Genomic DNA, 18,764 nt, shown 5'->3' with positions numbered 1-18,764 from the left:
TGTACATTACAGATAGGCTGCTGACATCTCTATAGCTTTTCTTGTCTGTATCTTTCCTTGTGAAGGTGAGTAATGATGGAATTTTTTTAGGTTTGGGGAGCCATCTTCTTTCACAACTATTCTTTAAATAATTTTGCAAGTAGTTTCTGGATTACACCACCTTGACCTCTAATCATGTCTACTGAAATATCACGAGCTCTTGGTGCCCTCCTTTTCTTCCGACTCCGAATAACTTCATGCCTCACACCTGCCATTACTTCTGGAATGTCATTCGTTTTATTTTGGCTATCTGTGTTTTTTTTACTCAAGTCAAACTATTATGTTCCTATTACTGTAAGTTTAAATAATATTTTTCCCTGGTTCTACCTGAATCTTTTTTTCTGTTGTTTGCATAAGTACCTTTGCTATAATTGCTTTGTCTATATTTGTATAACCTACAATTTCCATGACAATGAACTTAGGGTATCACATACAATAACGCACTATCTATTCTTGCATAAACTCTCACATCTTACAAGTCTATGATCAATTGTGGTTTAGGAGTGTCACATCCTGTATGACTATTTGATAAAATGTAGTCACTTTAATTTTCAGTTCCGTATTGGCCTTGCCAAGTCCCTTTTCACTTTATTTCCTTTTGCGAGAAAGTGTTAAGGATACAAAATGTGATGCATGTGCAAAAGTAAGAGTACTGAGCCTCTGATGTTCAAAAGTATTCTTTCCCAACAATGTTGGCAGCACTGTGTTCCAGAACAAGGTGTTGGCAGTAGAATTCACAATAGTTTGTCAAAGTTGGCTGAAAACTCTCGTTTTAATGGCATTTTGAAATGAGTATCTGTATTCCAAATCACCTGCAAGGTGAGGAGCACAATATGGTTTCTCTTTGCAAAAGGAAATGTTCTGTTCCAGATTTTTAATGAAATCAAAACAGTTTATGACGATATTGTGATGAACCACAACTAATGTTACAAGACGTGTTGTTAGTTTGAAGTTGCCAGAACAGATGAACAATGGAATGGGAATCCCTCAATTGTGGCTGATAAGATGATGTACAACTTCAAATAAATGATTTGTTGTGACCATCAAATGACTTTAGATAAGATGAACACAATGTTGCCTGAAGTCATTACAGAAACACTCAGTTTTCAAAAACTGTGTGTGAGCTACATGCCAAAACAGCTCACATACCAATACGAAGTCAGCATAATTGCATCTTGATAGGAATTTCTACAGCTCTCCAAACTGATGTCTGAACTATTCTTCTTCTTTCTTGGGACTGGCAAAGAAATGTGGGTGGCCTACTACATACCCGAGAAGAAAAGACAATGTAATGACAACATCCCTCCTCACCATCAATAAAAAATTTGAAATTCTTGTTTCAGCTTTAAATAATCATCGACTTTTGTCTTTTGGAATGGTAAAGGGTTTGGCTTCATTGAATTTCTGCCCCAGGGGGAAGAATTAATGCTTCATGGTATGTGAAACCCTAGAAAACTATGGAGGATTATAGAGAAGAGCAGAAGGAGAATGCTGATGAAGAGAGTTTGCTTCTTGCAAGAAAATAAAAGTCCCCACACAAGCACCACAATACTGCAACTCTTGGATTCATTCGGTTGAGATGTCATTAATCATCCAGCTCAAAACCTTGATTTGCCACCTTCAGATTTTCATCTTGTCATTTCCCTGAAACTGTTTATGAGTGAAAAAGTGTTCTACCAACGATTAGGTTCAGAATGCTATCAGGACACTTTTTTGATGAAGATATCAGAAAGCTCATCTGTCAGGTCACAAAGTGTATTGAAAATGAAAGTGACTATGCTGAAATTTAGTGTTTGATGTATTTAATAAATATACTGGCTCTTGGATTTTTAAGCAATTGAGTGCTCTTTATTGCTGGACATTCCTCACAGGTGTCGAGGTAGCAAAAAATCTTAATTGAACTACATATTTGGAGGAGTTATGCTGGGAGTATAAGGAACATAGAAAAAGAAACTATGAGGCTTGTGTATCTGCAAATCATGGCAAGGACGTTATTACAGTCATATCAGTGGAATGAACTCAAGGGAGAAACTGCAACAACAAAAGGAAAATTAACAGTTTACATAGAAGTCAGATAACAGTAAATTAACATATGAACTTGTGGGCTTGTCATAATTTAGTGGTTATATAGTCAGAGATGGATTTGAGGAATGCAAGATACACTTTTGATGGATGTTCACCTCCATCTAGTAAACCAGAGTTACTGTTATCTTGAGCACTGTTAACAACACCATGGAAACCACTTGCAGCATGTGTGTTTAGTCTGATGACTACAGTCAAAACTGGTAATAGCATTGTGAAATGCTCTTGTGAGCGTGTACAACAAAATCTAAAAATAACAGAACCCAGGATTAGTCAGAGAGTTGACGAACTAGGTGTGGGAATGAAAGGATCTGGTTGTGATTCACCTATGGGCTGGCATAAATCTAACGAGATCAACCTTGTAGGTAACGTGATCGAGGGTTGGTTTCTAGAGAAGGTTTTTAGCATCAGGTATGGCAGCGAATGGGGGAAAAATGAGAAATAAGAATGTGTTATGATGGGATATGATTTGAATGAGGGAGAACTTGGAGAACAAAATGCTTGGCAATGTAAAGAGCAGATCATAGACTAGGAAGACAGACACAGTGGGCAATGGACGATGAGCATCAGTGTAAAGATGTTGGAACGTCCTTCAAGGGAACTGCAAGGAGATGATGAAAGGGGTGTCAGGAATGGAAGGTCACAGTCTGAGAGATGAAATAAGGACCTTCTTCACAACATTACAGGAAAGAGAATCAGAACTCACTGAAACAGGAATATCAGTTTGTATCAGAATTTGTAGAAATTTTTCAGTGTAGGGAAATAATCAGCAGGAAATGTGTATACAAGATTACTAGATAAACACATAAGAAAGGATTTACTGTGGGAAGATGAGATCAGTAGATCTGAGATGAAGTGGCTCTTAGCTGTTACTGAATGTTAAAGGTGAAAGAGAAGGTCCCAGTAGTTAGAGAAAATGTAAAGAACCTCATTTGAATTTATTGTTGGGATTAAAGGAATCATAGAAACTCCAGTGTGTGGTGTGAGAAATCTTGGGGCTACAGGCAGACAATGTATATCAGTTTGGAAGTAAATATATTTTAATATAACATGAATAGTAGCAGTGAGACAGCAATTTTTAGCACCACCACAGCTGAACATGGATATCATTATAAGAATGCACTGTATAATAAATACCATCTTACAAGGGGTTAAGTTCTATGTACAAGGACCGTCTGGAAAATAAGTACTATTTTGTTCGTCTGCAACTGTACCCCTAGTGTCACAGTTCTGTACATTCACACTCACTTCACTCATTCATTATCTTTACACTGAATCCATTACAGTCAAATTGTTGTGTTTACATTTATTAGTGATAATTCAAAATGTTTAAGACAATCTTCAAGCACACTGACTGTGAAGTGCATTCTGTAATACGGTTTTCGAATGCAAAGAATCTTAAGTCATCTGAAATTCACCATTCGTTTGTAGAGATTTATGGTGAAAATGTAATGACTGATGTAATGTTGTAATGACTGATGGAATGTTGAGAAAGTGGGTGAGACAGTTCAATGGTGGACGAACCCATGGCTAAAACAGATGGTTCACAGTAAGTGGTGAGTTCCCAAAATTTTCAAAAACTGTTTTGGATGAGATTGTCACCAACTGCTTAAATTTTTGAAAATTGTGTTCCCCCTGGGTTCTGAAAATGCATCCGGTGTGTTCTGAAAATGCTTATGGATGTCCACAAAACGAAACAACTTGGCAGTGTTTTGACATTTCTTACCCAATACAGTGATGAGGGGATGAATTCTTAAACAGAATTGTGACTGGTGATGAAAACTGGGTTTGTCATGTCAATCCAGAATCAAAACAAGACTCAATGGAGTGGAGGCACTCGTGATCCCCTCAAAAAACAAAAATTGTCAGCACAAAAAATCATATGCACTGTATTTTAGAGCAGCACTGTATTCTAGAGCACACAGGGCATTCTGCTTGTCGAGTTCCTCCCCAGGAATGGTCTTCAATGTGATACAATACTGTGAAACACTGATGTGAAATTCAAAACAAAAGCTGTGGAACACTCAGTCAATGCATTGTTTTGCTTTGTGACAATGCACATCTCCATTTTACTGGTGTCACTCAAAAACTTATTCAAGAATTCGGTTGGTAGCAGTTCAATCACCCACCGTACAGCCCCAGTCTCGCACCTTATGACTGCTACTTGCTGTTGAACTTTAAGCATGATTTTGGAGGAAAGTGGTTTGACAGCAACGAAGACTCAAAAAACGGTGTTCAGTAGCGAATCTTCACTGGTTGCATTTTTCTATGAAGAAAAAAAAGAAAAGTTGCTTTTCTGCTATGACAAATGTCTGAACAATGGTGGCAACCATATAGAAAAACAATTAAAGAAATGCTCTTTCTTGTAAAAATAAATTTTGGTTTAAAAATGATGTTTTATGAGTTTTTTTCCAAAACTGTACTTACTTTTTAGATATGACTCACACAGTTTTGAGAAGTTGAAGTTTGAAAAGGAGTTGGAATCTGGTTTTAGTGCGTGATCAGCTTTTGGAAGAGCCAACAAGGACTATCTCAGTATGAGAAAATTTAGTTCAAGATATAGTAAGGGATAGTCAAGTAATAAGATAATGTTGGTTGAAAGAGTAGCAGCAGCCCAGTGAAAACAATTGAAAACCTGATGATGATAAATTATTCTTGGATAATCTGGTGACTGTTGAAATGTTTTGATCAAGCTATTTTTGTGTAATCCTCCCAACATCACTGTTGAGGAGAAAGGGACTAGAAGAGTAGTTAGATGGAATGATTAACTGGGGGAGGAGTTATTGAGGAAAGCAATAGTGAATATAACACTATTTTAGTAGCAGCTGAACACAAGGATAAAAATGTGAGACATGTGTTAGATGTGGGGTTCCAAACATAATAGCTGAAAGAGAGTCCTTAGACAACGAATAAGTTCATTCAAGTTTTCAGTGAGGTAAAGTTTATGTCAAGTTTGGATTTGGCAATAGGTGATCCTGAAAGTGCACTGACTTCTTACATGGGAGAAAATCCTTTCTGTGGAAGGCACAGCATCTCCATCTTGCTTCCACTGCTTATATATATGTCTCTCTTCCAATGCCTCCTCTCTCACTTACACTGAATCCTTTTGTCGTCTTTTCCTACTGCCACTGTTTCCACCACACCTCTGCAGCTTAAAAATTCGGGCAGGGGGTCCAACTTACTTACGAGGTGGAATCCAGAATTTTCAGGACTGGTGCTGCCATCTGGAAAGTGGTAGTAGATCTTTGCACAACTAGGTGGTGAGAGCTGCATATCTGATGAGTCAGCGTGCGGACTGGCATTCAGCTGGGAGGTGTTGCGTGTCCACAGTGATTTTTGTAATACTCTGTGTTTGGTGTGTGGCGATTTTACGATGGATCCACAAACAGAACAGTGCATGTGTATCAAATTCTGTGCGAATCTTGGGAAAAGTGCTACGGAGGCCCTTGCAATGATTCAACAAGTGTCATGCTCGGTTCACGGCCAACCGTACAGATGTCGAAGATGATGCTCACACTGGAAGGCCCATTAGCCGCACAATGCCAGACATTGTTGCCAAACTTCAACAATTGGTTGCTGCAGATCAACGTCGAAACATTCAAGACCTTGCGGATGAATTGGGTATTGGTCATGGGACATGTCAACGAATGTTGACTGATGAATGCATCGTGTCGCTGCAAAATTTGTGCCAAGGATCTTGACTGCCGATCAGAAGGCACTGCGTGTTAAAGTGTGCACGGACTTTTATCAGACCGCATCTGATGATCCAACCTTCTTATCACGAGTTATCACTGGCGACGAGAGCTGGATTTACGTTTAGGACCCAGAGACAAAGCAACAATCATCCCAGTGGAAGAGCCCGGGCTCTCCAAGACCCAAAAAAGCGAGACAGGTGAAGAGCAAAGTGAAGAGCATGATAATCATTTTCTTTGATACCAAGGCAATTGTGCACAAAGAATTCATCCCACCCAACTAAATGGTGAATTCCGCGTACTGCTGTGACCTTTTGCGATGGCTCTGTCAAAATGTGCGGCGACGACGGCCCGAACTTTGGCGTCAAGGGAACTGGCTGCTGCATCACGACAACACACCCTGTGACACGTCCTTGCTCACCAGGACCTTTTTGGCAAAAAACAACATGTTGGTTGTACCCCACCCACCATATTCGCCAGATTAGGCATCTTGCAACTTCATGCTGTTCCCAAAACTGAAACTCAAGTTGAAAGGCCATCGGTTCGACACTCTAGAGATGATTCAAGAATCATTTCTGATGGTGATAAGCAACCTCAAAGAACAAGACTTCCAGAAAATGTTTGACCAGTGGCAGAAGCACTGGGACCGGTGTGCACGTGTGGATGGCAACTACTTCAAGGGTGATGGTGACCATTAGACCAAATGTAAGGTTTTCAACAGATGGCAGCACCAGTCCCGAAAACTTTGGACAGCACCTCGTATTCCCCTATACCCACGTGTTAAAATTTTGGTCCAAAACACACCATCCCCTGTATCTATGAGTTACATTTCACCAGACTGAGAGGATCCAGTCAATGACTCTCTCTGATAGCACTGTTGTTTCTCTCTTCCATTGTCACTGTTCTCTCTGCTACTCTCCTGCAGCACAAAAATGCAAAGTATGTTTGCATGTCACAATTTTTGGCAAGATGAGGAAACAAACACAATAAACAATACTAGAATGCATAATTAATAATGAAAATCTTAAGTGTGCTAAATATTTAAGATTCAGATTTCATTATTAATTATGCATTCTAGTATTGTTTATTATGTTTGTTTCTGGATTCACTTATAACGTAATAACAATAATAATAGTAAACTACACAAATTCATATGTCAAGAAAAATTGTAAACCATTTGGTATATTGTTATTATCCTAGGCATGAAGAAATGGAGCAAACTACGCGAGAAAAGGTAAGTAAAAAGTTTATTGTAAATGCAAATTTGGCATACGATGACATGGGCGGAGACCGTGGATGTTATTTGAAGACAAATGTTGATGGTGTTGAGACAGCAACCAGCCACAAATTTATTTTAAGTCCCTTTACTCAAAAGGCACTGTTACCGGTTTCGAATCATTACAATTCGTCGTCAGACGGCTTTCATGGTTTCATTAGAACATGTGGTGCGTTTTTTATTGATCCGTTGTCCTAAAATATAAATAATACATAATTATAAACATGCCACACAGATGGTTGCATTACAGATTTGCATTGGGATGTGACTTATGTGAAATGTCAATTTGGAGTATTTGTTTTTATAGTTTTCATCCAACAGTTTCTGTCACATTCTTATCATTGCACACATAAATTTGTATAATTGAGCCCTTTAGATTTGTCACTGAATACATTTCCAACACATTCTTATTGTTGCATATGTAAATATGTATCACTGAGCACTTTAAAAAAGTACCAATAAGTGACACAGAGCAACAAAATGAAACCAAAATAATTAAAACAGTTGTTCATAACAATGGATATAAACCCATAATAACAGAAAAACTCCACAACAAAATGCAAACAAAAACCACAGATCCACTTAACAGCAATCCACACAACATGCGCTCCAAACCAAACCAAATCAGTGTGCCACAGAAGCCAAACCTAAATATGCTGCTCTCCCATACATAGGCCCACTATCATACCAAATAGCAAACTTATTTAAAAAGAAAAATATCACAATCAGCTAACCCACAAATAACAAATTACAACAAAAAGTAATCCATGATGTAAATACCTCCAAGAGTCACTACAGTAAATCAGGAATATACAAGCTCAAATGTGATAAATGTCCAAAATTCTACATTGGACAGACAAGCAGAAGTTTTGAAGTTAATTACAAAGAACACATTGATGCTTTAAGGCTTAGCAACTTTAACAAATCTGCATTTGCAGCCCATATTGCTAAAGAAAACCATTCAGTGAGAAACATTGAGAACAACTTAAAAAATTTTACATCTAGCAGAAAAAGGAGCCACTATGAATATATTAGAAGAAATAGAAATAAAATAAAAGAAGTGCCCCAGACTATACCCTTAATGTAAAAACTCTGTTAGCTAACACCACTTTCCTGAAAAATTTCCAAAAATTATTTTCCACCCTCCAGAGCAAATAATATTCCTAAACCTATCTGCAGATCAAGTAGCATATTTATATGTTACTACAATTGACAGGATGCTAAATGTAAATAAATAATGTACTGTCTTACCCAAAAAAGCTTTGACATGGAACATCTATATAATTAATGTAACAGTATTCACTCTAATATTCACAAAATCACTGTCTCTCTGTACTTGTGTAAAAGGCGTTTCAGTTGCATAAGTGAATATATGATCCTTCTCCAAACATGGGACATCTTCATAATGTTACAATATATCATAGCTTCTTTGACACTCATATCTTTGTAAACACTTTGTATCTATCAAAACATGTGGTACATCTTAGAAATGTATTCTTTGATACATCTAAAGTGCTCAGCAACACAAATTTTTACATGTGCAACGATAAAAATGTGGTGGAAATGTATTCAGTGACAAATCTAAAGTGCTCAATTATACAAATTTATGTATGCAATGATAAGAACGTGGCGGAAACTACAAACATCATCTGTTGGACGAAAACTATAAAAACAAATACTCCAAATTGACGTTTCACATAAGTCACATCCCAATGCAAATCTGTAATGCAACCATCTGTGTGGCATGCCTATAATTATGTATTATTTATATTTTAGGACAACTAATCAATAAAAAATGCACCACATGTTCTAATGAAAGCATGAAAGCTGTTTGACGATGAATTGTAATGATTCGAAACCGGTAACGGTACCTTTTGAATAAAGGAACCTAAAATAAATTTGTGGCTGGTTCCTGTCTCAACACCATCAACATTTATTGTAAATGTTACTCCTCTCAAATCTTATGAAAAGATTTCTAAATCGTAGACAGTAGTGACAATAAACGAGGGAGGGGTAGATCACAAAATGAACTTTACTATGCAGGAAGGTATAGATATTCCCTTTGATTCATAAAATATAACCACAATATCTGTTCTTATCATCATAGTTTTGAAGACTGCATGACAAAGAAAAGTTTCAGTCAACAGTTTTTTGTTACTTGTGGCCTGAAACAACATACTGGTACCTAAAGTGTCACTGTCAGAATTGGAGACCTTGACTAAGCATATCTGTAGCAGGTAATGTTCTCTATTAATATGGAAATACAAAATTTCATAACATGTCACACAAATGTTTGAATGGTGTGGCTACCAACTAAGCTAGAGCAGAAAATCATTTTACATGGCTTATTACATATACATTACACAGATTCTACAGATTAACATTCAGAGTATTAACTTTGTTACTGTAATGGTGGCATAAACTTTTTTATTAATTATGTGAATGTAATCATTCCAGAATTAGTGATATTTTGTGGGTCGAATCAACTGATTTCAAGAATATAAATAAACAAGCACTCAAGTGTCTGCATGACTAGTTAAGCCTAAATGAAGATCCATACCCCGAAGTGTCCTATTCTGAGTTTCAGTTGCCATCCTGTTATCTAGCAGCTCTGAATCATCTGAGGTGTCAGCGTGAGAAGTCCCTCTTACATGTGGTGCATGTAACACAGGTTGTATTTGTTCTGACTCATCAGAACTATCCTCGTCGGGTGGCAACGTAGTTTCTGCCTTCTTATTTTGTAGCTGAAATTTAAATGAAAATTAAAATTAAATTTCCTGAAGTCACTGACTGTAAACTAATTTATTCCAGAAATAAACCTTTAAATAAAATTAAACAATGGAAAATCCAGGATGGAATGTACATTATCATAAAAAGGATAGTTGCTACTCACCATATAGTGGAGATGCTGAGTCACAGATAGGCACAACAAAAACACTGTCAGAAAATGAGCTTTTGGCCAACATAGCCTTCGTCAGAGATAGAAAATACACACACACACACACACACACACACACACACACACACACACACATATATATCTCTGACCACACATCTCCGATGAACACCTTGTTGGGCAAAAGCATTTTGTTGTGCCTATCTGTGATTCAGTATCTCTGCTATATGGTGAGTAGCAACTATTCTTTTCATAATATTGTTTAAACAAAATTAAATTCACATACAATTCTAAAGGCTCATCTATATCAGCCACATACACTACCTGATAAAAAATGTCCAGGCATCCCTATGTGATACGGATTGATCGCTAGGTTTCACGAGAGGCACACCTGCCAGTACAGAAGGAAGTGAGGAGTATTGTGTTGTCAGTAGAAAGCAGTAACAGCAAATTAGGGCAGTCAGGACAGCTCAGTGATTTCAGACGTCAGCTAATCATTAGATCACATGAGTAACAAATTCATAAGGGACATTTCAACCATTCTTAAGTTTTCCAAACTGACTGCTGATGATGTGATTGTGAAATGGAAATGCGTAGAAACAATCATCGCTAACCCACGACCAGGCACACATCATGTGCTGATTGCGAGAGTCGGTTGAGCATTGTAGAGGCTGGTAATAAAAAATTGCATCAAATCAGCAGAAGGAATAATTCCTGAGTTCCAAAGTGCTGCCACAAGTTCGGCTAGCACAACAAATGTGCACAGGGGGTTAAAAAGAATGGGGTACAATGGTCGAATAGTTCATCAGAAACTACACATTTTATAGTCAATGCTAAGTGATGCTTCAGGTGGTGAAAAAGTGATGCAACTGGACAGTGGATGACAGGAAATCAGTCACTGGGGGTGGTGAATAATGCTATAGCCCATGGATCTGATGGAAGGGTTTGGGTTTGGGAAACACCTAGTGAACATTACCTGTCATTATACATAGCACCAACAGTGAAGTCCGTAGGAGGTGTTACATATGGTATGGCAGTGGTTTTCTTGGTTACTGGAGTAGAGAAAACACTATATGTGGGAGAATATGAATACATTTTACACCACTGATTACTGTGCACGGTATAGGGAAAGTTCGGAGATGGTTCAAATGGCTCTGAGCACTATGGGACTCAACTGCTGAGGTCATTAGTCCCCTAGAACTTAGAACTAGTTAAACCTAACTAACGTAAGGACATCACACACATCCATGCCCGAGGCAGGATTCGAACCTGCGACCGTAGCTGTCTCGCGGTTCCAGACTGCAGCGCCTAGAACCGCACGGCCACTTCCGCCACCAGTTCGGAGATGTTGATTGATTGTATCACCATGACAGTACACCCTGTCATAGAGCAGCATGTGAAACAATGATTTGTGGAGAATAACATTCTTGAAATGGATAGGCCTGCCCCGAGTCCCAACCTGATCCCCATAGAAAACCTTCAGAACGACTTATAATGTCAACTTTGCTCCAGACCTCAGCATCCAACATCACTATCTTCTATTGTTTCAGTTACTGAGCAAGAATGGGTTACCATTCCTCCATGTACATTCAGACATCTTACTGAAAGTGTTGTCAGCAAAGTGTTGAGGCACAGGGTGGACAAACCCCCCCTCCCTCAATGCTATTGTGTGTCCAGATCCTTTTGATCGGATGGTGTAGTTTTAATATATCACAGAAGTTCATGTTAGAGTACAGACTGTTGAAGAGTGAAATATTTTTTTCATGACATATTGCACTAAAATGTTATTGAGTGGAACTAAAGGAGACACTTTACCCTATTTCATGTCATGCAGATTGACTAAAATGGGTTGATGATTGCTATCTGTCTTTCCTTCTACACCTGACCTGCTGGGAAAATATTTGAGCTCAATTACCTACGTGACATGCTCAACATATTACTTGACATACAATTTATGTCCTCTACATCCTTTGTGTTTATATTACCAATCTATCTCTCTGCTTGAGACCTACCATCAAATATTTCTAAGCTATTTAATAACATTAATTCCATGTTTTACAAAATACAAAATTATGAACATCCTTCTATCAGATTATTTATTTTCCCAATATCTCTACTTATAGCTGTCACATTGATTATAATGGCATACGCGAAACTATTATTAAAGCTAATTAGTCATTACTCTACCACAAAAATCAATTTTTATGGCTTTTAATTTTATGAATATATTCACTGACTTATTCCACATCTCTATAATTGGTTGTGAGTAAGTTATGTATTCAATTGCCCCTATTTGGATAACAGAAAGCTGTTGCATACATGACAAATTAGCACACTTTTTAAAACATTAAAAAATTACAGATACCAGGAGAAAGTGTATAAAAAATCACTAAGAAGCTTATACTTGTGTGTTAATATTAGACAATGTTGTTGTTGTTGTGGTCTTCAGTCCTGAGACTGGTTTGATGTAGCTGTCCATGCTACTCTATCCTGTGCAAGCTGCTTCATCTCCCAGTACCTACTGCAACCTACATCCTTTTGAATCTGCTTAGTGTATTCACCTCTCGATCTCCCTCTACGATTTTTACCCTCCACGCTGCCCTCCAATGCTAAATTTGTGATTCCTTGATGCCTCAGAACATGTCCTACCAACCAGAACCCGTCTTCTTGTCAAGTTGTGCCACAAACTCCTCTTCTCCCCAATTCTACTCAATACCTCCTCATTAGTTATGTGAACTACCCATCTAATCTTCAGCATTCTTCTGTAGCACCACATTTCGAAAGCTTCTATTCTCTTCTTGTTCAAGCTATTTTTCGTCCATATTTCACTTCCATACATGGCTACACTCCATACAAATACTTTCAGAAACGACTTTCTGACTCTTAAAGCTATACTCGAAGTTAACAAATTTCTCTTCTTCAGAAACGCTTTCCTTGCCATTGCCAGTTTACATTTTATATCCTCTCTACTTCGACCATCATCAGTTACTTTGCTCCCCAAATAGCAGAACTCCTTTACTACTTTAAGTGTCTCACTTCCTAATCTAATTCCCTCAGCATCACCTGACTTAATTCGACTACATTCCATTATACTCGTTTTGCTTTTGTTGATGTTAATCTTATATACTCCTCTCAAGACACTGTCCACTCCATTAAACTGCTCTTCCAAGTCCTTTGCTGTCTCTGACAGAATTACAATGTCATCGGCAAACCTCAAAGTTTTTATTTCTTCTCCATGGATTTTAATACCTACTCCGAATTTTTCTTTTGTTTCCTTTACTGCTTGCTCAATATACAGATTGAATAACATTGGGGATAGGCTACAACCCTGTCTCACTCCCTTCCCAACCACTGCTTCCCTTTCATGCCCCTCGACTCTTATAACTGCCATCTGGTTTCTGTACAAATTGTAAATAGCCTTTCGCTTCCTGTATTTTACATCTGCCACCTTTAGAATTTGAAAGAGAGTATTCCAGTCAACATTGTCAAAAGCTTTCTCAAAGTCTAAAAATGCTAGAAACGTAGGTTTGCCTTTCCTTAATCTTTATTCTAAGATAAGTCGTTAAGTCAGTATTGCCTCACGTGTTCCAACATTTCTACGGAATCAAAATTGATAGTTCCCGAGGTCGGCTTCTACTAGTTTTTCCGTTCGTCTGTAAAGAATTCACTTCAGTATTTTGCAGCTGTGACTTATTAAACTGATAGTTCGATAATTTTCACATCTGTCAACACCTGCTTTCTTTGGGATTGGAATTATTATATTCTTCTTGAAGTCTGAGGGTATTTCGCCTGTCTCATACATCTTGCTCACCAGATGGTAGAGTTTTGTCAGGACTGGCTCTCCCAAGGCCGTCAGTAGTTCTAATGGAATGTTATCTACTCCTGGGGCCTTGTTTCGACTCCGGTCTTTCAGTGCTCTGTCAAACTCTTCACGCAGTATCGTATCTCCCATTTCATCTTCATCTACATTCTCTTCCATTTCCATATTATTGTCCTCAAGTACATCGCCCTTGTATAGATCCTCTATATACTCCTTCCACCTTTCTGCTTTCCCTTCTTTGCTTAGAACTGGGTTTCCATCTGAGCTCTTGATATTCATACAAGTGGTTCTCTTTTCTCCAAAGATCTCTTTAATTTTCCTGTAGGTAGTATCTATCTTACCCCTAGTGAGATAAACCTCTACATCCTTACTTTTTCCTCTAGCCATCCCTGCTTAGCCATTTTGCACTTTCTGTCTATCTCATTTTTGAGACGTTTGTATTCCTTTTTGCCTGCTTCATTTACTGCATTTTTATATTTTCTCCTTTCATCAATTAAATTCAATATATCTTCTGTTACCCAAGGATTTCTACTAGCCCTCGTCTTTTTACCTACTTGATCCTCTGCTGCCTTCACTACTTCATCCCTCGGAGCTACCCATTCTTCTTCTACTGTATTTCTTTCCCCCATTCCTGTCAATTGTTCCCTTATGCTCTCCCTGAAACTCTCTACAACCTCTGGTTTAGTCAGTTTATTCAGGTCCCATCTCCTTAAATTCCCACCTTCTTACAGTTTCTTCAGTTTTAATCTACAGTTCATAACCAGTAGATTGCGGTCAGAGTCCACATCTGCCCCTGGAAATGTCTTACAATTTAAAACCTGCTTCCTAAATCTCTGTCTTACCATTATATAATCTATCTGAAACCTGTCAGTATTCCAGGCTTCTTCCATGTATACAACCTTCTTTTATGATTGATTCTTGAACCAAGTGTTAGCTATGATTAAGTTGCGCTCTGTGCAAAATTCTACCAGGCGGCTTCCTCTTTCATTTCTTACCCCCAATCCATATTCACCTACTATATTTCCTCCTCTCCCTTTTCCTACTCTCGAATTCCAGTCACCCATGGCTATTAAATTTTCGTCTCCCTTCACTACCTGAATAATTTCTTTTATCTCATCATACATTTCATCAATTTTTTCATCATCTGCAGAGCTAGTTGGCATATAAACTTGTACTACTGTAGTAGGCATGGGCTTCATGTCTATCTTGGCCACAATAATGCATTCACTACGCTGTTTGTAGTAGCTTACCCGCACTCCTATTTTTTATTCATTATTAAACATACTCCTCCATTACCCCTATTTGATTTTGTATTTATAATCCTGTAGTCACATGACCAGAAGTCTTGTTCCTCCTGCCAACGTATTTCGCTAATTCCCACTATATCTAACTTTAACCTATCCATTTCCACTTTTAAATTTTCTAACCTACCTGCCCAATTGAGGGTACTGACATTCCACGCTCCGATCTATAGAACGCGTTTTCTTTCTCCTGATAACGACGTCCTCTTTAGTAGTCCCTCTACCCGGAGATCCGAATGGGGGACTATTTTACCTCCGGAATATTTTACCCAAGAGGACGCCATCATCATTTAATCATACAGTAAAGCTGCATGCCCTCGGGAAAAATTACGGCTGTAGTTTCCCCTTGCTTTCAGCCATTCACAGTACCAGCACAGCAAGGCCATTTTGTTTAGTGTTACAGTGCCAGATAAGTCAATCATCCAGACTGTTGCCCATGTAACTACTGAAAAGGCCGCTGCCCCTCTTCAGGAACCACGCGTTTGTCTGGCCTCTCAACAGATACCCCTCCGTTGCGGTTGCACCTATGGTAAGGCCATCTGTATCGCTGAGGCACGCAGGCCTCCCCACCAACGGCAAGGTCGCAAGGTCCACGGTTCATGGGGGGGAGGGGGGGGAGGTAGTAGACAATGTAACACTTGTAATTTTTACACTGTGAGGGTCCCAGTGGGCAACAAAAAGTGTCATTAAAAATTTGATTAGGCTACCCCCTGACTAGCAGAGAAAATTGATTACATGTTTCACAATATCCAGAAAGCCTAGGGTACAATTAAGCACCATTATCTAGTAAACAAAATTCATATTTATGGAATAGTGAAACAGGCATATACCTGGATGGAAGGCATTCTTATGAATAGAACCCTACATATCATTTTTGATGGAGTGACATCATAACCACAAGTAGCATAAAAGACACCTCAAGGAACAGTGTGGTAGGATTGTTACTTTTCACAGTTTATGTAAATGAATGGCAGAGAAAAATTTATGTTCTTTGTGGCTGTTTGCTTGGCTGTAAACAGGAATGTCATCCGACTAGAAAATTATTACAAAATGCTGGAAGACTTGAAGATGAATTGAATTTGGTGTAAAGATCCACAACACCAATAAACGTAATCTAATGTGTGACATGATCAATGATCAGTAACAGAAATGAGTCACAACCATAAAGAACCTAGGAGTATATGTTTGGAACAACTTAAGGGAGAATGAATGCATAATTCTAGCCATAGTACAGTTGGCTACCACTCAGTTATTTATCAGAATAATCCTAGGAATTGAAATTCACCCGCAAAATTCGTGTTTTATTCAATCACATAGCATCCTTGTTTGTATGAGATGTTAGCTCCCCAGTTTTGAAATGCTGAGAGTGAGTTGCATAAAGTATATGGACAGAAGAGTACAGCAGACACTGTATAGAGAAGAAGCAGCTGTGATAAGGTGTGGAGAACATAAAGAAGAAGCTACAATTACACAGAGTGTAAGACACGGCTGCTCATTTCTACTGTCTTGTTCAGTGGATACATTCAGAGGGCAAAAGATGAAGTTAGGGAGAGACTAGGAGCTATGAGAGGAATTAAAATTCACACTAAGAAAATAGAGATTTTCAGATTTTCTGATGATATCACAGTGTTAAGTGAAGATCCGGAACAATTACAAGTGATTCTGGACAAAATGGAAACCATCCTCAGCTCTTCTTATACAAGTAACACGAAAATTAATAAAGGTAAAATGAGAAACTTAGTGGTGATCAGACAAAGCACCATTGCCCAATGCTCATTTAACAATGAGAGGTTGGAGATGGTCAAATCCATTATTACATCCGATGGAAATCAAGGAAAGATATTGTAAGGCAAATCTACCGCGCAGAAGCTGTGTTTAACATGAGAAGAAACCTTGTCACATCCAGCTGCATAGGCAAACATAACAGGAAAGACCTCATTTGTTTGTTAGAGTGTGCTGCTGTATGGAAATAAAAAATGGACACTTGGAGAAGCAGAAAAACAGAAAATAACAGCCTTTGAGACATAGTGTTACCACAGAATGCTCAAGGGTTCTTGGGTAGACACAATAACAAATGAAGAAGTGCGCCAACACAGACGGAACACAGGGCTGGCCATCTGCTGAGACATTATGGTATCATTATTAAAAATAAGACTGAAGGGACAGTAGAAGCAAAGAGCGCAAGAGGCGAACTGAGACTAAAATACATCAACTCGATTATGGAGGATACTGGGTGCACCACCTATATCATTCTGAAGAGGAAGGGTGAAGACAGAAATGCATGGAAGCAGCTGCTAACCAACCTGATGCTTGAAGACCTATGAAGAAGGCACCCTTATTAAGTTGACGTAATGGAAGAAATAGAAAACATTTAAAGAAGAGCTGCTCAGTTTGTCACAGGTTAGGCAGTTTGAAAGTGTCAACAAAGCTCAGTAAAAGACGCTACCAGAAAGGCAATGTGCATCACAGAGAGCCTCACTCTCAAAATTCCAATCGCTCATGTTCCAATACGAGTCAAGAAACATATAGAGCGTCTAGGTTGAACATGTAATAACATAAAATGTAATAACTTGAAATGTATCTGAGATTTCTTGTGAAGGTTTGATTCCACACATGTGGTAAATCAAAATGTTTTCTGTGCTTGCTTGTGGAAAATGCTATTTGAGCATGTGTGTACTGCTTTATTCATCTAAACACAAGTCAACAGCCATGGGGACTCCACAGCAGAAGGTGTTCTTTTTGCTTTCTCTTATGGAGCTAAAGTCGCTTCATCCAATCATTAGATTGGGAGAGGTAGTCCATCAATTGCTTGGCTGCCTAGAAGCCCATAAATTAAGCCACTTGATTTTTTTTCTGTGGGGGTTCAACAAGAATCAAGTGTACTAGACACCAGTTTGTAATCTATCAGATCTGTGCCATTACATTTGTGCTGCTATCGCAAATGTTACAGTTACAATATTTCAAAACACTTGAACAGAAATGGAATACAGATTAGACGTCTGTCGCATCACTCATGGTGCACATATTGAGGTGAATTAGGTGTGTAAAAAACATTTTGAGTTACAATACTTGTAGGAAAATACCATCAATAAATATCTCAATTACTTCTCACGCTATTACATCTTAAATTATTACATGATTAATCTGGGCACCCTGTATTACTTCTTCAAACTTATATTTATCAGTGCATACTGATTAGTACCGACAGTCCTGATGTAGGAAATGGACAGGGAGAGGGAGGAGGTGGGCGAGGGAGTGGGGAGAAGGGGGTGAATAATTCTGATATACCATGTACCCTCTGCCACGCAACATATAGTGAGTTTGAGTAAAACTATATTTGTAGACATTAGTGCAGCATTGCATTAGGAAGTAGTACACAAAGCACAAGATTCTACGCTTTTGGGGGTATTTATTAACTCTTTTTTTTGCTGCAGACGTTCTTGCTATATGACGAGGTGAGCGCTGCATCGTTATAGCCTATTGCCTAATGTAAGAATGTGAAGTCTTACAGCAGGTGACACTGAATAGAAAGTTTGTTTCCAAGTGATTAAAATTAAACGAGCTTTCAGCCAAGCACTCCTTGGCCCTTATCAAGTGGTATCACTGTCAGTAGAATGCTGGTTTGCCTTTATGCACACTAGCTGCCAGCTATGGTGTC

General features: G+C 38.4%; 1 protein-coding gene across 2 annotated transcripts in view; it reads right to left on the bottom strand.

The window, feature by feature from the left end:
- LOC124711439 (dentin sialophosphoprotein) overlaps positions 1 to 18,764 on the bottom strand; it is a 93,016-nt gene that overhangs the window by 19,241 nt on the left and 55,011 nt on the right. For both annotated transcript variants that reach the window (XM_047241519.1, XM_047241527.1), the window contains one exon: positions 9,650 to 9,833. In XM_047241519.1, coding sequence (XP_047097475.1) covers positions 9,650 to 9,833 — 184 coding nt within the window. The remainder of the gene's footprint in view (positions 1 to 9,649; positions 9,834 to 18,764) is intronic.

The sequence above is a fragment of the Schistocerca piceifrons genome, chromosome 1 (assembly GCF_021461385.2).
Source record: "Schistocerca piceifrons isolate TAMUIC-IGC-003096 chromosome 1, iqSchPice1.1, whole genome shotgun sequence".
In the NCBI taxonomy this organism is placed as follows: Eukaryota; Metazoa; Arthropoda; class Insecta; order Orthoptera; family Acrididae; genus Schistocerca; species Schistocerca piceifrons.
This window is presented reverse-complemented; position numbering and strand designations above follow the sequence as displayed.